This window comes from Tasmannia lanceolata, unplaced genomic scaffold, assembly GCF_043159265.1.
Source record: "Tasmannia lanceolata isolate RefF3 unplaced genomic scaffold, GAP_Taslan_0.1 ptg000037l, whole genome shotgun sequence".
Lineage (NCBI taxonomy): Eukaryota > Viridiplantae > Streptophyta > Magnoliopsida > Canellales > Winteraceae > Tasmannia > Tasmannia lanceolata.
In genome coordinates, this window is record NW_027518714.1 from 2,348,873 (window position 1) to 2,373,164 (window position 24,292).

General features: G+C 38.5%; 1 protein-coding gene across 1 annotated transcript; it reads right to left on the reverse strand.

The window, feature by feature from the left end:
- Positions 1–13,532: 13,532 nt before the first annotated feature.
- LOC143860806 (WD repeat-containing protein PCN-like) lies at positions 13,533–21,785 on the reverse strand. The gene is made up of 12 exons (XM_077371625.1): positions 21,629–21,785; positions 20,271–20,457; positions 19,796–19,939; positions 19,274–19,586; positions 19,114–19,177; positions 18,689–18,802; positions 18,395–18,557; positions 17,199–17,352; positions 16,488–17,074; positions 16,031–16,212; positions 15,082–15,342; positions 13,533–14,059 (listed from the first exon to the last, which is right to left on the reverse strand). The coding sequence occupies exons 2-12, from the start codon at positions 20,430–20,432 to the stop codon at positions 13,750–13,752; spliced, it is 2,454 nt and encodes an 817-aa protein (XP_077227740.1). The 5' UTR covers positions 20,433–20,457; positions 21,629–21,785; the 3' UTR covers positions 13,533–13,749.
- Positions 21,786–24,292: the final 2,507 nt, after the last annotated feature.

The following is a 24,292-nucleotide window of genomic DNA, read 5'->3' on the forward strand; positions in this document are numbered from 1 at the left end:
ACGTTTTGTGTGGGTTTATTTTCTCAAAGAAAAATCAGAAGTTTTTGGAAAGTTCAAAGAGTTCCAAGAACAGGTGGAGAGTGATCTTGGTTGCAAGATCAAGTACTGAGAACCGATAATAGTGGCGAGTATACATCGAACGAATTCACAACTTACGTAAGCACGAGATTCGTAGACAGCTCATGTGTCCTGATACACCTCAACAGAATGGGGTGGCCGAGAGAAAGAATAGGCACTTGGCGGAAGTTTCATGGAGTATGTTACATGTGAAAAATGTACCGTCTCGGTTTTAGGCCGAGTGTATGAGAACTGCCTCTAATATGACGAATCGTCTTCCACAGTCGAAGTTTGGGTTTATCTCGCCATATGAGAAGCTGTATGGTACCAAACCCGCTGTAAGTCATTTCAGAGTTTTTGGTTCAGCTTGTTATGTGTTTGTGCCTGACTATCTGCGCAGCAAGTTTGACAAAAAGGCACTTTGGTGTGTCTTTACAGGGTATGACTCTGAAAGGAATGGCTGGAGATGTGTGAATCCAAAAACTGGACGCGTGTACATTTCAAGAAATGTAGTGTTTGACGAAGTTTCATCGTCGTGGTCATCTGATTGAGTTATTCTTCCAGATAATCTAGAGCTAGAGACTAATCTGCAAGAGAAGTTAAAAGCGGATGTTCCAAGTGGAGATGGTGTCGAATCGATGAAACCTTAGGAGGAGGTGGTGCCTAGACATAAGAGTCATAAAAGTCCAAAGCAACGAAGTCCATGGAAAACTGGTGTTCATGAGACAAAAATAACTGAAGAAATGAGGCCGTCTCAACTAGAGGTATCTGACATTGAAGTGACCAAGCTTAGAACATCCTCGCCGGATACGGAAGCCAAATCCAAAGTTTGCAGATGCGGCATTTGACGAAATATTAGATGGTGGAGTCGGTATTACAAAACCGACGACTTTGAAGAAGTTTCTAAAGGAACTTGGCGTGACTAGTAGAGAGTCAGTGCTGAAGGAGAGTGTTGAGAGCCATCGCTGACTCGTCTACACGTTTGCTGGAGGGGACGGGCCGGCATGGCTCGGCGCGGACTCACATGGGCAGCTGATATCCTAGTTAAACTAGGAATTTTAGTTAGAGTTTGAGTTAGAATAGGACTTTGGCACTTAGAGTTAGAGTTGGGATTTTATTTGGTTGCTAATTGTTTGAGTAGAAATCTAATTATACTGGGAGTCTTGTTTGTGTTGATTAAAGCCTTTGTGTTAAAGTATAAAAGATATATAACGCCTTTCTCCAAAAGCTTAAGCTATTAGAGAAGTTGGTAAGTTAACATGGTATTAGAGTCAAAGGTCTCGAGTTCAAACCTCCCGGATAGCAAAAATTCACATGCGATGGTCGACTCAAAGTGGGACTACATGTGCCAGGTGTTTGCCAAGTGGGCTACACGTGCGGGGAGTGTTAAAGTATAAAAGATATATAACGGCTTTCTCCAATAGCTTAAACTTTTAGAGAAGTTGGTAAGTTACACGATACACATGCAGATTAGATGAATTCTCTTTTTTTGACTTATATTAGGATTGTCTTGCATTTTGTTTATAAATAGGCTGTAGTGTGAGACGTTAATATATTGCAGAGATTTGGAGAAAAGAAGACGTGAGCATAGAAAGTGCAAAACGTGAAACACATTATTGTGCAAAAGAAGAGTGTGTGCACAAACACATTATTGTGATTGAAATAAAAGTTATTCAAAGTGAAATCTCTCTCTCTCTCCTTTGTCTTTTTGTGAGTGGGTTCTGCTTTTCTTGCTGTGTAATCTTTGTGAACAAGTGTATCAAAGCCTAAGGTGCTTTTGATCTCTTGATTTTCTACACCTATCTCAAGGATATAACACACCATCTTTTGTCTCTAAGGCTCTGTTTGGTTGCAAAAAGTAGGGAAGACGGCTGGGCATTTCTAGGAATATGAAATACTAAAATGTTGTTTGGTTGTCATTTTTTAGCTCAAATCCCATTGGACTTCTAGACATGGAAGAGACATAATTATTAGCTTTTGGCTTAGGTGGCGCCTATGTGGCGGGATTGTCCCCTCCCCTACTTTTTCAATGCCAAACCTTGTTTTTGGTAAATTTTAGAGAGGAGAAGAGTAGAATATGAAATGTCATGTGTATTCATTACTTTTTTCTCTCTTTCTCTCTCTTCTACTATTTATTTTGTTAATGACACCCCTCCATTCTCCCACATGATTTGACATCTAACCAAACACACTATCAAAATTCTCCAAAATTCCCTCTAATCTTCTCAGACAAGTCTACACATATCCCACCCTTGTCACCTCCTTATTGACTACTACTTCCACTAAAATCTCATCTAACCAAACAGAGCCTAAGGGTGTGCATGGACTGGCCGGACCTGGTGAACATGATCGATGTCAAAACAAATTGCCTACTGGAAAAGAAACTTGCAAAAGCATGGAAAGCGTGAACTTGTAAAAACAAGAGTACAAAAGAAGGAATTTGCTAGGAACTTTTGTAGAAAGGCATTTTGCGGTCGGCTGTTGCATGATAGAGCAGCCACACAGGCTCACTTTTCAGCAGATTTTGTCTTATTCATTTAATTCTTCTTAGGTGTCTGCTCTCTCATGCAATAGCCAGTGCAAAATGCCTTTTTGCGAAATTCCTAGCAAATCCGATAGGGCCTGTTCAGTTGCACGCAGGAAACGGAAAGGAAAAGGAAATGACGTGGCAGAAGGAAACGGAAAGGAAACGGAAAGGAAAATAAACTGCTAAGAAAGCAGAAGAGTGCGCGTTCAGTTGCCAGGAAACGGAAAAGAAACAGTAAAGAAACAACAGGAATGTGCATTCAGTTGCCAGGGAAACGGAAAAGAAACATCACAGAAGTGGTGGAAATATCATTTTCTATTATGAGAAATTATACGGAGTTAATTTATATTTTATCAGGTAAAAATATGGGCAAGGAAACATTAATAATTAAGAAATCAAGGTACTTATTGGGAACAAAAAGGCCATGTTTGGAAAGACAAGATCCATTAAATTGATCTAAACCATACACGTGGCGAATGTATATAGTGATCAAGACCGTTCAAAATGTGGGTCTACTATGTATGTCCATAAGCCAAAAAACCGAACTTCTCAAGCCATCCAACCCGTCTAAAGTATAGAAACATGGGCCCATCCACAGGTTTGAGTGCTGTCTGATTAAATGTGTTTCTTTTTTCTAAAGATTCTACCGCCACACGCCAATCATCATGTCCAGGCACTTTACTGCTTTTATTCTCGCAATGGGCCCATCTCTGTTAAGAGATCCTTCAGTGGGCCCGACCCCGCTTTGATTGATCTGAACCGTCCATTTGATAGACTAATGTTAACGTTATCGGATGTTTGGATTACTTAAGTGGTGTAATTTTGGGCCGTAGGAGATCCAATGCCAAGTCGATCTGTCAAATGGAGGGTTCAGATCAATTAGAGGTGGACCCAAAGCCAAGTCTTTTAAATGGAGGGATCAGATCAATCAAAGGTGGGGACCCACTATACGGTGAGGTCGGGAAGCATTCCTCCAAACTGTTGGGGACTTTTCTTTTTAGAAAAAGGGTCATGCAAAGTGCAAACTGCTGGGCTACTCTAATGATCGACAAGATTTTTGTCTTTAGTAAAGCAAAAGGAAGGTGAGACATTGGATTGGGTTATTGGCTTCTGATCCAAGATCTAAAGATCAATGATAAATGCTAGAATATGTGAGACATTGGATTGGGTTATTGGGTTATGATCCAAGATCCAAAGATCGATGATAAATGTTAGAATATGTGAGACATTGGATTGGAATGTCAACGAGGCCGATGAACAGAATGGGCTCCTGCATGAACTTTGGAGTTGAGAGCAAGTTTTACTTCCTATGATTGGATTTTTTCACGGATCCATCCACGTAAAGTACATCATCAATCCAAGCTACAATGTTAAATGCTAAACCTTCCAACACTCTTGAGTAGCTCTCTAAGATTGCTTCCCCAACATCCTGCAAGAAACAATGAATGTTACAAACAAATGGGCAACCATGTAAATTTCTTTCCATGAAATATTAGTTTATCAGGTGGTGAGAGGGCTAGGGAGGGTGGGAGATGAAGAAACTAGAGATAACATGACTAAAATGCAGGAGAAAATAAATTGTATTTTGTTTAGAGTTTCTTTTTTCCTTGCTTTTCAGCCTTTTCTCATCATCTCCTCACTCATACCCTCTTTAGTCTCTCCTTCTCCACGCCCCCTAGCCCTCTCTCGCTGCTTGATAAACTACAATTCCAGAAAAAAAAATTCATGTCAGCCCAACATGGCCTAAATTTATGAATGTTCTGTGTACATTTAGGGGGTTATTTTGGATAATTTCAAATTTTCAGAAACATATACTCTTGAATTTTGGACCAAATTCACCATTTCTGAGGTGTTGAGACACTGTTTGAAACAGACCAAAACCTTTTCTTCCTCCTCCTGTATCTTCAATCAAGCTTCAAAATCTAAATCCTCAATTGTCTTGACTTCATTAGACAAACTATGTGGACAAATTAAAGGCAATGGGAATGATGTTGAAGATACTAAGAGGAATGATCCAGAAACAATTACAAGAACGGTAGCTTATAAAGTCTTTAAACTTAGAACTTCTCTCAAAATTAGCACAATAGATTGGAATACACCAAACACACAAAAATAATATATGAAAGAAACCCATCAGCAGGAATTTTTGCACAATCCAAATCTAGCCCGCATACAACCTCAAGGAATTGAACTGGATACAGGAACCATTTGCAACAAGAAAACAAACCAATCTAGGAACAGTTACAGGAATATTTGATTCTATAGGCCATACAAATTTAGTACAATAGATACCATATATAGAAATTTAATAGAAATTTCCCTCCACTCTAGTACAATAGATCCCATATATATTAAAATTAATGAGCTACAAATACACCCAACAAGAAGAATTTCAACAGAATTATAACCAAGCCCATGAAGTGTTACAGGGAAGCAAAATGAACCCAGAAACAACCACAATAAACAATCTATTTCCTTGAGAAATCTGATCCAGATCAGAGAACAATTTCTTATTTCAGCCTTAAAAATTTGCTATAAATGTATAGAACAGAGCAACGACAAATAATAATAGAAAATAGTAATTGAAAAATCCATCTTGAAGACTTTTCATAGAATTTCGACCATGAACCAAAATAGAACCACCAGCGATCAAACTAATCCAGAAACAATCACAAGAAGAGTAGCTTATAAAGTATTTACACTTCAGAAATTCCTCTCAAATTTAGCACGATAGATCGGTATACACCAAACATGCACAAATAGCAAATGAAAGACACCCATCAGCAGGAATTTTTGCAGAAGCCAAATCAAACCCACATACAACTTCAAGGATTTGAACTGCATCCCCCTTTACAACAAGAAAACAAACCAATCTAGGAACAATTACTGGAGAATTTGCTTGTATCTGCCATACACTTACAAATTCCCCTCCACTTTAGCACAACAGATCCCATATATATTAAAATTAAAGAGCTACAAATACACCCAACCAGAGGAATTTAATTAGAATTCAAACTAAGCCTATAAACTATTACAGGGAAGCGGAATGAACCCAGAAACAACTACAAAACAATCTCTTCCCTTGAGAGGTATCTAAACTTGAAAGGTGAGAACTTTTAAATTGTTTCTCAGCACTTTGTCAATTTGACAACATATAACAGTTCATATGATTCATACAGATTTCATTTTTGAGATCAATAAGATTGATTCCTTGCGTAGAATCAGTTCATCAGTTGGCAAAACTTGTTGGAATGTCAACGAGGCCGATGAACAGGGTTGTCTGTGACAATTCAGGGTACCTTTGCTTCAAACATAACAACAAACCCTCAGCTCTGCAAGCAAGAGTCCCATTTTTATCTCCATCAGCATTATTAATGCATTATTTAAGGCCTTCTAAATACATATAGTCTTATAGATGGGATGTCCAACAAGATCAAGCTGTTGCAATCGATCCCAATAAGCTCTCAGCAGCCAAGTAGATTCGGAAAGCCTAAAGATTTTTTTATAACCCTATGCCATAGTTTGACACATTTTACATAGCTGAAAGTCAAACGCCTACAGAAAAAAAAGTTCCATATAAAACACTATCATTCTTTACACGGTGGATATCAAGGACGGAACTTCAACATCTCCACAATATTTGATCCTAAGCCCCCTAAGCCTACCAAATAGTCCACTAATACAAAAAAATACTAAAAAAAACTTAAGAAGCAGATTTTAAAAGCAATATAATGGAACCAACAAGAAGGAGGGAAACCCATGGTAACACCCTCTGTGGCACCACCTCTGCCCTTTCATTTCGCAACTCCTCTACCTCCTCAACCCTTTCGCTGCTCCGATACCTGGCTCTCTCCAAATATGCGTCTAGCTGTGACTGAGCCTCCGCCAACGTCCCAAATGAGCGGTAGCATGCTCCGCTAAATTTGTCAACTTGCTCATGGCACTCTGGCCAAGTGTAGTAAATCCCAGGCCTCCTGCCATTAAATACAGCATAGTACTTCTGCTTCCCCATACTCACCTAACAAAAAGACAACATATTTTCGATGAAAAGATATCAAAGCATAATCCAAATGTTAAAATAGAAAATATGCACCGTCTGCCATTAACCGCCATCCAAATGTCAAAGATCCCATACAAATAAAAATAACTACCGCCATAATTACTAACATCCAAAATAAAAGCTACCACCATAGCTACCAACATCCAAAATAAATAACCACCATCCAAAATAAAACAAAGTGTCATAAAAGCATTGTTCATATAACAGTAACTACCACCATAACTTGTCTCAATCATCCATCTGTTGCCTGATGAAACGAGCCATCTTCCTTCGGATGTACGACCTCCTCTCATCCTCCTCGTACATGATGAAAAGATGCGCCTGAGATGGATTTATTGTGAGGTACTCTGTGGTCCTCAACAATATATCCTGCGAAAAACCCCCAACCCCTCTAACAGCTTCGCGAAGCTGTGCAAGGTAAGCAGGGGCACGATCACCTGTGAGGGCATCGGCAACCTTGTCCATGCTTGTTGAGAGACGCGACATACTATCCAAATGTGCCCCACCCTGGCGAGTCCTCTATCGTCTGGTACCATCCCGTCTTAAGGGAGATGTCTCACTACCACCATTAGTAGGATCTGCTTCTGGAGATGGTTGGTGGTGAGACATGGGGGTATGGTCATCTGCAAAGTCATCCCCAATGTCATCAAGACTGACTGGCTGCGAACTTGCTATGCTTGGATTCTCACGTGTCCTAGCCCCGGCCCCTTTCGCGAAGTCATCTCCAAAGATTTTGCACATATCGTCATGCAAAACATGATGGGTAGTGAAGTGTTTCTTATGTTTTGGATGAGCCTGTGAGAAGGAGCATAAAAAATAAGAAGATATTGGATATGGTATTACTATAAGAAGATTGTATCTTGAGAGGAAGTGTTTCTTACAGCGACGTAGTCATCGTAGACCTCTTTCTCGCAGGTGACCATTTTGGTCTCATTGTCCCAACCAAAACCGCTTCTACTCAGGATGATGCAAACACTCTTGTATGTTTCTTTCATAGTCTTGATGCGGTTTTTTATGTGCTCCTTATTGAGTTGGAGGTTGAAAAAGGCATTCATTGCAGTGGTCGCAGCTACATAGGCATGATCCTTAAAACCATTTGGGATTTTGTACCCCTCTGCGATTTGAACTAGAAGGGTATCTACGAGCACCTTGTCCATTTGGTCATTCCAAATGACATTCTTCCCCCTCTTTTGCGAGGTTTGTGGCGCAGTTGTCATTCTGATTCAATATACACATATATGTTCGTTAGGAATCATACATCCATATAACAACCGGAGATGTATAACAACTTGAATAAATACACATACAACCATCAAAAGATACAGCATACATCATCCAAAACAACTAGCTACTATCTTCCTTCAAAATTTTAATACATCACACTAATAACAACAGAGTTACTTGAATAAACACACATACAACCATCAGAACATAATAAAGTTATTCGAAACAGTAAAAGAGTCATATAACCCTAACATCAATGACGTCTGCTGAAATCATTCCACATCTGTGTGCTAAGCGTGTTTCTAATTTCCTCTCCAGCTCTTTTGTCATCATCCCTTGATTGAGGAGGATCTCGTGGTATGTCCTCATCTTCCACAGTTTGTAGCAAGAGTTGTCTAGCTAGAAAGTTGTCCACATCTTCTAATATTGAATCATTAGGCATGAAACGCCGAATATGATTATGGATGCAACAACATGCTAAGAAGATGTCAATCTGCTTCTCGATATTGTACATTGGTTCTTCATTAAGAATATTGAAACGCTTCTTCAAGACGCCAAATGTGCGCTCAATGACATTTCGACAGGACGAGTGCCTATGATTGAACAACTCATTACTAGTCCGTGGACGCCGCCCACTCCACTCACTTAGGTGGTATGCGGTCTTACGATGCGGGGTAATGAAATGTCGTAAGAGAGGGTACCCGCCATCGGCGAGGTAAAACTTTCCTACAAATAAAAAAAGATTCTATATCAGCAACTAGTAATAAGTGGGAACTTGTTTACTAGAATGTAACTATGTCATATACAATGTACCTGGAATAAGTGGAATCTTGTCAGCCCTTGTTAATGCATCCGCTAACACTCTCGAGTCGGAAGCCGAACCCTCCCATCCGGCTAGGATATACGTGAATTTTAAGTCAAAGTCACAGGCCGCCAAAACATTTTGAGCTATAAAATGCTTACGACAAAAGTAGGCAGGTTTGTCTTCAATACGTACTTTAGCACGTATGTATGTCCCGTCTATTGCACCGATGCAATCCTTGAAATATGGCATCCACCTTGGATTCCCCTCAATCTGCGATGGTGTCTCAGCTGTCGGTGGTTTGATGAAGAAATCTTGCATACCCAAAATTGCCTTTAGTACTTTATTGAAATACGTCGAAACAGTTGCCCCTGAACGTCTAGCGCATGCTCTAATAGTCCTAACCCTCTGATTATATGCCACAATATGCAAGAAGATGGCAACTTGCTCCTCCACCTTACAATGGATTGTATCTTGTAGGATTTCTGCCCGTTTAAATATTTCAACAAATTGACGAAAGCAGCTGACGTTCATCCGTAGCAAGTTATGACAATGTTCATCTGAATCGATGACAAAAGAAATGAACGTACGACGCGTGAAGTAAGTGCTTTCATATGGAGCTCTGAGAAGATACTTTTCGTAGTACTCTTTCCAAAGTACTAACATAGCAGCAGCACCAGCCATTAGTAGTGCGACTGCTTGCCCAACTAGCACATTCCTACGCTTCAACTCAGCTCTACGCATCAACTCTTTCTTTCTCTTTCTTGTAGGACGACGAGGCATCTTACTCTAAAAAAGTAGTCAATAACTTAATTGAAAAGACAACAAAGTAAAAAACATGGCATCTTAAACACAATCACAAAGAAGACAATCACAAACAATCCATCCATCCATAAACAATCCATCCATCCACAACCCATCCCTCCATAACCATCCATCCATCCATAACCATCCATAACACAATCATAAACAAGACAAACACAAACAATCCATCCATCCATAAACCCTCCCTCCATAAACAACCCATCCATCCACAAACTATCCCTCAACAAACCACCCCTCCATAAACCATCCCTCCACAAACCATCCATCCACAAACCATACCACCACAAACCATCCATCAATCCAATTACATGCAACCACATCTACCTAAAATATATTTATCTACCAAACCATCCCTCCATAAACAAGCACTCCATAAACCATCCATCAATAACCCATCCCTCCATAAACAACCACTCCATAAACCATCCATCCAAAAACCATCCCTCCATAAACCACCCAATCCATCCACAACCCCCCCCCCCCCACAAACCATCCCTCCATAAACAATCCATCCACAAATCATCCCTCCATAAACCACACATCCATCCAAACACATACAAACAAGAAAACAACATTGACTACCACGCCCAAACAACACAAGCACATCTATCTAAATAGAAAAAAAAAACTGTGACTGTTGATTACCTTGGAAATGATGGAAAAATTCTTGATAATGAAAATCAAATGAGAGGCTGACCACCTGCAGAAAATTCAATACCTCAATTAATAACATTCACCATCACAGATTTAATATTGGAGTAAGAAAACCGAAAAAATCAAAGTATTGAAATGTGGGGTTTTATCAGAACTCCAGGTTTAAAAAATCACAGTTAAAGATCTATTTTCCCCTCTCAATAGATCCAAAATATCCCATATTCAGATATAAAAAGGAGAGAATAAAATCACAAAACAAAATGACAAAATTGCCAAAAAAAAGAGCAAAAGCTACAATCCATCCAAGACATCCTCTTCAAAGAAAAAAAATTGATATTTCCCTCTCAAAATTGATATCCATCCAAGACATCCAAGTAAAAGCAAATGTTACAATGCATCCCAGACAGCCAATTGAGACACCAAAAATCCAAATGTCCGAACAAAAAGGAAGAAAATAAACAGGTTCTGCTGAAAAAATTGAAAAAATAACACAGAAAATAAAGAAAATGGAGAACAAATGGAAAAGGGGTTAGATCGAAAGATTCCAAATAAAAAAACATCTATCCATACCTTAAAATCACAGATCTTAGCATATACAAGAAGAAGTCAAAAAAAAAAAATGCAAAACGGGGGAAAGACGAGAAGGAGACGACGCCATCAAAATCTTCAATTAAACCCACGGAAAAAACCTTCCAAAATTTTGAATGAAAACACTCCAAACCCAAACAACACCACGATCATCTTTTACACCAACATAAACAGACCCCCACCAATCTTTTAAAATTAACACAAGCCCATAGATCTGAAAAGTACTTGGGTTTAGAGAAGATCAATACAGCAAAAATGGCACAAAAAATGAAAACCCGAACAAAACCCATATCCAAAAAAATGCGAGGGTTTAGAAAGCATAGATTCAAGAAACACAGCAAAAAATGACACAACAAAATGAAACCCGAACAAAACCCATAGATTCAAGAAAAAAACGAGGATTTAGAAAGCATAGATTCAAGTTCTCCATAGCAAACCAGACATTTGATACCCAATATCCGGAAAAAATACAAAAAAAAATGGAGAAAGGAAGAAAGGGAGGAGGCATACCTGTTGGAGGAGTGGAGGCCGAGCTTCGGTCGGAGAAGAAAAAGCAAGGAGGTGGTGCGATGGTTGGAGAAGATGCTAGGGCTTTTTTTTGGTCGCTTCTGTTTTCGCGAGAGGCGGTAATCGAGGAAAAGGACTCGAATCCGAGTCCTACGCACGGATTTGGTTCGGCGGAAAGACCCTTGCCAACACGGATTATTCGGATTCCACGTATGACTTTTATTTTCTCAGCGCTTTCCGTTCATGGGCAACAAAACGACCATATTACTCACTTTCCACGGAAACAAGGTCTATTTTCCTTTCCGTTTCCGTTTCCGTTTCTTAGGCGCAACTGAACAGGCCCATAGAAGAAATTATCATTGAAGAAAAGAGGAGAGAGCTTTTCTTTTGTCTTTTTTCTTTTTTCTGTTTTTTGTATTTTACTACTTGAGAAAAAAGTCTCTCTGCAAGCGGACACGCTCGTGTTGGAGGTACCGCTTGATATTTAATGAAGGAAACAGTTTGTCAGAATGAAATGACTGTTGATTTGACCCTTTTCAATGTGCATTTATGGGCATTTAGAGCTCCATTCATTTGTCTTCTAGTGGACGTGGCTCTTATAGTTGATGCCAGTTTTTCTTTCCCAAAACGGAATCCCAATTTCCTAGCCCTCTTTGATCAAACAGCAGCTCCATTTTTAAGAAGCCGTTGTTGGATCAAATATCAAAGGTGGTACTTCAATCCTACCACCAAATACTAGCATCGACGCCAGCTCGTCATATAGTTTCCCTTCAAAACATCTAAAATGATGGGCACCCTTGCTAAAAAAACAGGGGTGAACGGGCGCCCCCATCGGTTGAAAACCACCAAGGTCAGGGTGATGTTTTAATCCATTGGAGATCCAAGGAAGTCCTACCAAATAAGCAGTCCAGATCAACCGAAAGGAAGGACCCACAATGTAATAGCATCCGCGGTGCATCGTTGTACTATAGCGAGGTCGGACGTCACTTTAGCCTTTACTTGAAGTAGTAGAATAACACACTTGATCATACAGCTAGGATTATATTTTCATTGGCTGTTTGGATACGTGGATTTTATCATCTAGGATTTTGTTTGAAAGGGGAGTGAAATTCTAGATTTCACAATCTATTATCCTGGATTTTAAGTAAGAAATCTAGGTCTTAGAAATCTGTCCCCCCATCTTGAGATTTCTAAAACCTAAAAACAAGACGATCTCTTGCTCTATCGCTAGACAGAAAGAAGGGTGAGAAATCAAAAAATGACGCACGGTCTCATTATCTCGTCTCCCATCTAAGATTCTGAAATCCAAGATTACAAAATCCGCGTACCCAAACAGAAAGAAGGGTGATTGGTTGCCATCATGCTATTTGATGACAATCCCACCCAACTCACATGTAATTTATTAATAGAGTTCAAACTATGTTAACTGTCGCCCTCAAGAGAGTGATTGACATTCTTTTACCTTATTCAATAATGGTAATACATCCATTGTACTAATCTAATTAGTTTTTAAAGGTTATAATTATCAAAGACATCTATCAGACAATTCATAATTTTGCAGTAGATATTGTCTAATTCATATGAGGTGGCTGTTCTCTAATGAAAAAGTGAGTCATGAAATGGCTTTGGCTAGCTAATCCCCCGTGTTAGGGTGAATTTTGAAAGTAATCTCCAACGGCCACATGCAACCCCTAAGGCCCTGTTTGGATTGCAGGATTTTTTCGAAAAGTTTGAAAAGAAAAAAACATTTCTAAAATTTCCTACTTTTTAGAGGAATGTTTTTCTTCCAATCCAAACAAGGTCCAAGTAAAAAATCAATCCTGGAATTACTATTTCCACAGTTTAATTGCACTTCCTGACGTTCGGCCATTCAAGAAGCAAGCAATTAGGATAGTTTTTGTAACTGGTCATCAGCAATGTGTTAGATAAAGGACTACAAAATCAATAGTTTACATGAACTTTTACTTGGTAAGAGGGGCAAGAAAAGAGAGTAGAGGTGAGGTGGCTATCTAGTAAAGTGAAGTGGAAAGGAAACTGAAGTGGGTGTTTGGAAAAGGAAGTTAAAAGTTAACCATGGGTGCCGATATCAATTAATTTGATGGATGAGTCCAACCCAAACGACCAAAATTACAAACCATTGATTCTTATATCAATTAGATTGAGAGGAAAACTGGTTCATGTTTTATCTTTCTTATGAAAATGCTTACAAGAAGAATTTTCAGATGGGCCTTGGTGTTTTTATGAAGGCAGGATTATCTGAATCTTTCTTCAGATGCTGAGGCTTCTCATGGCAACTTTTTCCCTCTTTAAAATGAATCAAAACATTACTCAGCTGAAAGAACAAAACCTCTCAGCTGATAATATGATCACTGAAACAATCTAACAAAACATGTTACTGCAACTATCACATATATTTTACACAGCATATTCTCAGCATCCAGTGGCCTAAAAAAGAACGAAATGAACGGGCTCATCAGCACGGCTTAAATCGGAGGCCATGACAAACTAAGTCCCATAGATATGTCTGTGCACCGGAGCATCAAAAGTCTGAACTACATCCAACCATGGCTTTTCTATTATCAACAATGAATTGTCTGATAGATGTCCAACGAGTAGAACAGGATCTTTGAAGGAAGTGAAATCAAAGTTCTTTTTACCGCTGAGCTCCTGTTCCTTATTATAATCCTTCCACTTCCGCTTTAGTTTCCCATTCGTGGAAAGATTACCCATCTTTGGAGGTGAATCCAAACCATTGGTCAAGTTTTCAACATCATCTTCACCGACTGGTATCTTAAAGTCAATAGAGCACATTGCCCTACACACAGAGTAACAGATCAGGAAAAAAATTCTCAAATAGACAAATGAAATTTTGGAATTTTGAACTCTCAAAGGCTAAATGCATGCTTCAAATAAGACCCATGAACCAGCGGCAATACTTCCAGTAGATAAATTAATCTAGGCAAGGCTGGGACACCTCCCTATCTCAGAAAATTTTTAAACTATCTCAATTTCAAGAAATTATATGGTGTAAGGTAAGGCCTTTGTACGGTGGAAGTACCACCCTTGACATTTGATCCAACAGCAGCTCCTCAAAATCCTCAAAAAGTGAGCTGCTGTTGGATCAAATATCAAGGACGGTACCCCTACCGTATTGTTGTAAGGCCTTACACCATATAAAATCTCCTCAATTTCAATGCCATAAATGGATTTGGTGTAGTTGCTGTTTGCATGAGTGGGATGCTTCGTCCCCGTTGTAATCCGGTTATTGCCATATAAATAAATTTGTTACCTTCTAAAAAAAATTCAATACCAAAGCGGAAACAAAATGACTAGTGTCCTTAACCTGACATATTTGAATAGGTAGAGCAGAAAAGCTTCAGTTACCCAAGATATTTGAATAGGTAAAGCAGAAAAGTTTCAGTTACCCAGCAGATTGGAATAGGTAACGGAGAAAAGTTTCAGTTACCCAACATATTTAAATAGGTAAAGCAGAAAAGTTTCAGTCAAATATGCTTCGATATAGGGAAATTTATAGGGAAATGTTATTTGCACTCCTTGATAATGGCACTTCATTTACCACTTTTTGAGTGGTTATTGATAGCTTACGAGAATCGTAACAGCGATCAACAACTAATTATGTAAGTGCAAAAGAAAGGAGTGCCATTATTAAGAAAAGGGAGAGCAGATACCAATTGCCTTTACACAATAAATACCTTATTGTTATATAGTACGACCCCAAACCAAAGCTCATACCAATCGCCAACCCCAAAAGCAGATATAAACCTCCAACATCAATTGAACAAATTCCAATAATATTTATAAGGAAAGTGAGCGCACCTGGCACTGTAGACAATAACAGAGGTTGAGGAAACAGATGGAGGAAAGGAGAGTCCGATAACCTCCCCAGGGAACTCCTGAAATCTTCTAGGCAGAACAAAAGTGTTGTGCCTAGACCATTCACCTAATTGCTTGGCATCCACGTCAAACACATACACCTGGTTTGAAGATGTTGTAATGACAAGCACATTGCTGTTTCCGGGAAGAAAACTCCCAGCAGTAACAGAAGCCCCATTCAATCTGCTTATGAACCAGTGTTGCCTGTAAATCAAAACTTGAACAATGTCAGAAAATTTACTAAAATTAAGAAAGACCAAAAATTGACAAGAGAAAAGACTAGGTCCACACACACACACACACACACACACACACACACACACACACACACACATTGATTTATGATGCATAAAAATATGCATGAATGTACCATTCAAATAATAATAATAATAACATCATCATCATCATCATCATCATCATGATAATAATAATAATAATAATAATATGCATGAATGCACTATATATACCATTCAAAAAAAAATGAATGCAATATACATGTATCTCAACAATTTGTAAATGAAACTGGAAAACAGCAGAGGGAAACCAGATACAGTCATGTAATGACATGCTATGATTCAAATGAGGAAATGGTAAGACTTACTCTAATATTAATACAATGCTTTACAAAGATTCAACATTTTTAATAAAATAAAGTTGGCAACTTATTAATACAAATTCTCTTTCTTAGCTTGCAAAACATTTCTGGTATTGTATATAAATAGAGATTAAAATCAAGTTATCAACAAAGACAGCTTTTCCAACGTTAATAGATCACTTTTGATGTTTTTCAGGTTTAAATTATCAACATTGCTTAATGCATATGAGGAACATTACAAGGTGATAAAATAGTAATGTCAGTGAAGAATATTCAAGCTGAACGGGCAAATGTTACCTATGTATCTCCAGATTGAAAATATAGATATCTCCAAAGCAGTTGATAGCAGCCAACCATTGCCCATCAGAACTGGTAAACATCCTTGTTATAGGAGGCTCACTTGGCGGTGAATTCATATCATCCTCCTTCCGGCAAGGTATGAAAGTATGCAGCAGCTCTGTCTGTTCCACGTCCACAACCTGTTACACCAGAAAGGTAAAACTAATGGAAAATATGTAACAAATGAATAAAAAGCCACTAGTACTAGCAAAATAACCAAGATGCCACTACTAATGCTAAAAGACAGTACCATATACTAAACAGTGTAACTCAATCTGGGCCAACATAACTCCAAAACAGACACGGAACAAAAACATCAAAGACATCAAATCGGGGTGCATAATGAGTTTCCGCTAGCCAATCCAACCACAGATACTATAAATCATAGCCAGTACCAAAGAATTGAAAAACTTACATATATTTTTCTATCATGGCCAGCTACCATCAAGCAAGAGGAATCAGTAGAGAAAACCATACAATGTGCAAAAGGCAGACCCCTAGGTAGTTGCCTTCTATTGATTATCCATCCGCTCCGCCCAACTTCAGACCTCAATTCAAACAGACTCGGTTTCACATGGTCGGAGTAAGCAAACAATGCTCCCGTGCCTGATATGGTGCTGCAAATAATCTTTCGAGCCGCCTTACTCTTAACTCGAGCCAGCAATCTCATTTTCGCAGTCCTCCCAGAGCCCATAACAGGGGTAGCATCACCACTTGGGTTAACAGATAGGACCTCTAAACAGGTAGAGCTCTGAACAAGAATTACAGAATCCTTGTTTAGGGTTGTATTATTTACCAACTGTATAGGCACTCTCTGTGGTGCAGGGCAAATATCATGTGGAGAAAACTTAGTGAATTCTTTAGCAGAATAAGCAAAGAGCTTTGTATCATCACCAGCTGAAATAAGCATGGGAACTCCCAAATGTGCCCACTTATGATAACTGAAATCTATGGGTTTCTCCTGACGACGAGACTTGGGTACCTTTTCATCAGGCACTGAATCTGTCAAAGAGAGAATAAAATCAAAGAAACAATTCAAAAGATTAAAGCAAAATGTATACCCCAAAACAAAGAGAACGAGCTCTGGAAGACTTGAATACTTAAGCCACAGTTCATTCAGACCAACCTTCTCTACTGATTGGCACTGCAACGGTCAAGGCTCTAACATCGTGCGTATGAGCTCTGATGTAACTGACATACACCCATTTCTTTATTACTTCAGTAGAAGACTTGTGACTGCTAGATCCCTGTGTGTCACTAGAGAGTTTATATAGAATAACCTACAAATAAGGACAAGATGGCCAAGTCAGTAATTGCTGATTAAATAGAATAATAATTGATTACTCATCTTGACCAATAAAAAGTAAAGAGTATAAATACTACTATAGAGAATGACAGCATTAGTTATATAAACAGCAGAGTAGCATAGTCAACTTGGTAGAAAGATCAACCCGCTGCTTACATAAACAAGATCAACCTGACTACTCTGCACCATTTTGTAACAATCAAACATGCAGGCACCCTTATTCCTAGCAATCCTATAGAAGCTCACCTAATCAACTTCACTCCAAAACCTAGAAACACTAAAGGATACTGTCTTATGGTACTCATATTTGCGCCATTAAAAAAAAAAATAGTACTCATATTTGCATTTTCTTTCAACAGAGCACATTTGCATGACCAGGTATTTGAAATTATGGTGCTTTCCAGGGGTACCATCTAAATTATATATTCACATATGTCCAATGGTAATCAAACATTTGGCTTGAACACTAGTTTCTGCAACATTTGGGTTGAACACTAGTTTCGCAATGCAACATTTGCGTTGAATATTGTTTCACAGTGCTTAGGAAGGACCTCAAATTTAAGGCGAAGATATACTGAAAATGACAAAAGTAACAACTCAAAAAATAATAATTAAGCAATCACTTTCAGCCTAGCTTACTGTGAACCAAGTCCAATTTGTGTGCTGATGTGATACTGTTCCCACAAAATCAATTCTTGTTTTATGTGCATTACTTATGATTAATAGCATTTTTCATTAACCTGACCTTGGATAGGATAGAATGGAAGAAAATGATCCACGTAGAAGAAACCAGCTAGAGCCAAGATTAGAGCCGGGCAGATTCCTTTCACCTTCTTTATGAAATTTTTCTGAAGGATTCATTTAGCCGACCCCAACTAGTTTGGGACAAAGGCTTTGTTGAGTTGAGTTTAGCATTTTTCATTATAAGCCATTTTAGAACAGAATTAATTGACACAATTTTTTGGTAAGTAAAACCAATCATGCGAATTATACTAAAAATGTAACAAATTAAATACCTGCCCATCTGAACCAGCAGAAAACACCCTGTTATGACTAGGGACTGTTGCCAAAGAGTAGACATCGCCCTTATGGAGAGACTGTGTCTGCAAAAGAGTTCCATGGCGACTATCCCAAAAATTAACACTACCAGTACTATCTCCACTAACAAGGGTCCCACACCTGAATGCATCATAAATTAAAAATCAGCAAAGTTCAAGTGCTTCCAGAATCCCCAAGAATGCCCCTAAAAGTGAGAGGAGAAAAAAAAAAGGATACATATCCCAGCTACAGTACAACTATAATAATTATACCTTAGGACAAGTAACGACCATACACAAAGTTCGGCTCCACTACCCAAGCCTCCAGACCCAACTGTAATCCTGTAAACCTCATGAGCCGATTGAGCATCCCAGCATCTTATAAATCTGCAAAAGCAATATAATTTTTCCTCTGACCCAATTTTTTTTTCTAATACCAAAAGGAAAATGTATGAAGTATAAACATCTAGCAGCGAGAGACATTGAAAGTCAAATATATCACGCCTATATACTAATCAGACATTTTTTTTGAATAGATATATGATACCTGGGATAGACATACACAATTTTTTTTTTCTAATAGCAAGAAGAAAATGTATAAACCTCTAGCAGCTAGAGACATTGAAAGTCAAATATATCGTGTGTGTGTGTGTACTAATCAGACATGTTTTTTGAATGGATATACTAATCAAACATACCCATCGCTACTTCCAGAAAATATTAGCTTTTTGTCAAGACTCCATGTCACACTTAAAATGCGCCCTGCCAATTTGACATTAACCAATAGAACTTTTGAGCGGGAATTATTAGGTATAAGAAAATATAAATGAAATGAGGGAAAAGGTATACGTAGCTCACCGCTAACCCTGGGCAAAGATCTGGAATAAGTTAATCCCTCAGAATCAGAAACAACATATATACGCACACAGCCATCATCACAGGCAAGGGCTACACGCAAACTTTCACCATGAATTGGTGCCGCATGAAGCTCAGTGGAGTCATTGTCATCATCATCACTTTCACTAGTTTCATTATCGTCATGAGCTCTGACTTTACCATTTGAATATCCATTGACTACACTTCCAGAATCATGATTTGTCGAATGTGGTGAATCATCAAAAGGTTCTATGGCCATCTGCCAGATAGAGACTCCAATTGAATCTAGTAAAATCTGCAAAATATAAAGAAAGACAGAAATTACACTTTCTATATAAAGAGACAACAAAAATGAGAATAAAAGAAGAAAGTCCCAAAAACATTCGTAAACTTAAGTACTGGCTACAAGTCAAGAACTCAGTAATATGCTAACAATGACAATGACACAATATCCATAAACAAGCGATACATGAAATGTGACGGTAAACCACAAATAGACCGTACCTTTTGCTTCAAGGAAAAGAGATCCCATTCTGATACTGATCCATCAATACTCGATGAAAACAAGCGAGCTGAAGGTGAGCTTTTCGAACTCGAACGACACCAAATGAGGGAAGATACTCTGGAGTTAGGGTTTCCTTGAATCATCTGTTGGAACCAACAAACCATTCAAATCACTATCTGTAACTTCAAATGAGGTTCAGTTTCTTTCAAAGTGGGCATAAAACAAAATTTACACCCATTTTCCTAATTAAAAAATGGGCGTAAAATTTGTTTTGCATCCATTATACGTCAAAAGAAAGAGCCAGGATTAGAGCCGGATAGATTCCTTTCACCTTCTTCATGAAGTTTTTCTAAAGGATTCATTTAGCCGACCCCAACTAGTTTGGGAGAAAGGCTTAGTTGAGTTGAGTTGAGTTGTATACATCAAAAGAAACCAAGCCTAAATAAAATGCAAACCCATAAAAGAATAGCATACCAGCTGACAGTGCCAGCCAGTGGAACCGGGAGAAACGAGCCAAATCTCGATGGAGCCATCTTCGCGAGCTGCTGCAACCTGAGACTTGTCGATGCTCGTAGCAAGTGCTACAACTGGCGAAGGTTTCCATTCAATGGATCTGTGCCTATAAATTTCAAGCATTTCCAGGATAGAACCTCAAAAATCCCTAACAAACAACAAAAAGTAGAATCATTTGCCAAAACTCGAAGAAAAACATAGATGCATCCAAACAATAAACATATAACTGATGAAAACCCCCAACCATATGAACAAGTACCCGATCAAAGTAGATCAAATTCAGATCCAAACATGAAAAAAGAAAGAAATAAAAGAATAAATTGGGTCATCAAGTGACAATCACAATAAAAAAATACTAATGATAGAATCAACTGAACACATCAAGAAAGCGGAATGTGTGAAACTATTTGAATTGGGAAAACAAGTAGAATCAGAGACTCAAAAGCTAGTTCTCGAAATTCAGCAACACAGAATAGTTGCATCAGCACCAAAAGGTAGGGTTGCAACTCGGGTCTGGGGGGGGGGGGGGGGGAGGTTCAAGAATCCTACCCTACCTGAGAAACTATCTTGGGTCAGGTCGGGTTGGGTTATTTTTCAAAAAACCCATGATCCTTAAACCCGCCCTACTGGTTGGGGTTTTCTATATTATTGCATTGAGCTTCACGGTGACTACTTTTTTTTTCCAACTTGTCCTAATTCACCCTGACCTAATTTAAACCTAAACCCGGATTGCCTTTCTAAGTATGTTGAAGGAGGGCTGTAATAAAATCATAGTCAATTTCTGTTGTTACAATCTACCCAAATGAGCACAATAAAAAAGGTGAATTTCCGTCTGGTTCTTCTCAAAAAAGACCAAGTCTAGTGGATGATTCACGCATCAATATTACTCCGAGTAAAGATAATATTCCCTAAAACTGAATAGATCACCACTATGGCTGCAGATTGTTAGATAATGCATAATAGTGTTGAAGGCTGTGAAAAATCATTTCAGGCTAGGCAATGAGAAATGACTCCAAAATATGCATGGTATTGTTTAACTAGGTTGTCACAGAAATGTTTAGGCATTAAGAAAATAGGGCTGAGAATAGTATCAAATGACTGAATACCCTAGCCACAAAAAAAAAAAAAAAAAAAATCAAATCTTTGGAGCCTGTGTGTGACCAAAAGCTCTGTGACATATTACTTTTGAGAGTATTCTTCATCACAACAGAGAATGAAATTCCTTCACATATCGTCTGACCAACTATAGCAAGCGTTCTTTGAAATCTAGGTCTTCTTTGAAAAAAATAAAAGAAACAAAAGGGGAAAAATCCACATACCTTGTTGATATGCAGAGGAAGAGGGAAGAAGGAAAGGTTCCGGCCATCCAGAAAGAGATCGAAAACTTGAAGTGAAGAAGACAAGGAGGGAGGCAGCTGAGGGGTTTAAGAGGGGCTATTCCAGGGTTAGAGTTTTCAACGTAGGGCAAAGTTAGTTCGGTGGGAGATTTTATGTTTTTAAAATGATATCCGCACTCCCTTCCCTTGTTTGATACTTCGATAAGGGCTAGGGTGGCAAAATCATCCGAACCGAACCGGAACCGAACCCAAAATTCGGTTTCGGTTTCGATTTCGGTTTCGGTTTCGGTTTCGACATTTGACAATGATAAATGCGCCCCTTTTCATAGGAAAGTGATAAATGCACCCCTTTTCATCGGTTCAGTTTCAGTTTCGGTTTGGAGTTAAGCATGTTCGGTATCGGTTCGGCTCAGTTTTCGTTTGGAGGTAAGCATACTCGGCTCGGTTCGGTTCAGTTTGGGGTCAAACCGAACCGAAACCAAACCGTTGCCACTCCTGATAAGGGCGCACCCACTTTGACGTGGGGTGGGAGTGTATTTTTCATGCGACCAGCTCATTTGGATGATCTAACATATTAATAGGTATTGCTAGATGTAACTTGTGAAAAAAAAGGGCAATGATATTTTCACCCCCTGCAGTACGCATTCGCCCCCCTTTTAACGTGATTTGATGTCAAAAAATTTTAAAGGTGCCAACTGTTCACGCTATAAAGTGGGGTGAAAATATCATTGCCCAAAAAAAGGAAAATGAAAAATGCGCCCCTTTTCATCACTTGGGACACCCAACTACAGTCTATCTAAGACTGCAAAAGGGCTGATGTACTTCACATTTGAAGGAATGACCCATACAATGCAACTGGGTGTCCCAAGTGATGAAAAGGGGCGCATTTTTCATTTCGCCAACAAAATACTTGTTTCTTAGAATCAACAACTCCATTTCTTTGAGAGTATTTGTTTTCTGTTCAAATAAACAAATATGATATGGTTTCAACGGTCCGTCCATTGCATACATACAAGGAATTATTCTATTATTGATCACTAATAATAGAGAAGTCAATGGTGCAGAGTCAAGATTGGATTCTGAGCTAACGCTGTTGATGAACCAATCCAATTCTAATGAATACAATTGTAGCCCGTACCTGTATGATTTATGGTAGAATTGGAAAGCATTAAACACAAGCAAGATCTTGACAGATCACTTCAGAATGACATACATATCACACACACTGGATCAAGTAAAGAATATGGGTTTCCAGCAAGCCATCACTACATCCATTTCATTAGGAATTGATAATCTTTTAACGATAGGGATTCCTAGTGTGGATGAACAGTGACCCAAGGAAACGATCGAGTCGGTTACATTTTTTCATATGCTCTTCTCTTATAGATAGGACTAACAAAATTCTTTATGTATCATTTTGCCCTACTTTTTGGTTGATTTCTTTTTATTTTTTTACTTTTTCTTTTGAACTTGTATATGTTTTTATTTATTTACTTATTTATAAATATGAATAGATTCATTTAATTTTGAAATTTTATTTGTTCTTTATTATTATTTCAACTGAAGTTCCCAATCCAATAAAATATTTATTAACGAATAAATGGTTTAGATCATCCAAGTAGGTGGGCCATTCTGAGCAGGCATAGCGACAAAATGTAAAAATATTACATGCTCATCAATGCTTCTTATTTTCCATTTTTTAGACAGAGCATAATGGGGGAAAATAGAAGAGCTGAGAGAGACTTTGTTTCATTCTCTGCCAAATTCAAAAATTACACAAGTGGGAAGAAAGGGTCGGATCTGCCAAACTCTATTCTCAGTTTTTCTCTCTCATTCTTAGCATTAATTAAATGCAGCAGTACTACCAATAAGGGTTAGAGAAGGTGACCTTAGCTTTTCCTTGCAAGATCCTAAATGAGGGCACCATGGATCAAATGGCTTGGATTATTCAATCAGGTGAGGCCAATGGCAGTGGGTCAATAGCTTGGATCATTCGTTCTTATAATCCACGTTTTAGTTCATTTATATTTACGGGTGCGGGTTAACACATTTCATAACATGTGGTCGCGTTCTTTCCTAATCATCGAATAATGTGAATGCCTTTAGAGACCCCTCAGGGCCCTTTTGGCTACCATGATTTTTTTTTTTTCATGATAAACTAGTGCCTCCAAGTGGTTAGAGGGAGTGGCTAAAAATAAGAGGAAAAAAGACTCTGCCCAAAATAGGATCTATTTTTTTCCTGATTTTTAGCCACTTCTCACCCTCATCTCAATTATGCCCCCCTCAAATCTCTCTCCTTCTCCCACCTGCCCCACCCCACCCGCTACATGTAAAACATATTAGATAAGCAGCTGTCTAATACTATCAAAACTGAAAAAACCTCCTTTCGGCTTAATTTCAACTTCACTCCTTGTCTTTCACTCCACCCTCTCTCACCACTTGGAGACACTAATTTATCATGAAAAGCTACAATGGAAAAAAAGAAGTAATCAACGAACTCTATCAATCAAATACAGTAATGATCTTGTCCAGACATAGATCAGCAAAAGGTCACAACCCTATGAGGAACACATGGAATTTGTATCTCTTTAAGGCTGCTTGGGAACACAACAGAACTTGCCCGCTACATGTAAAAAATATTAGATA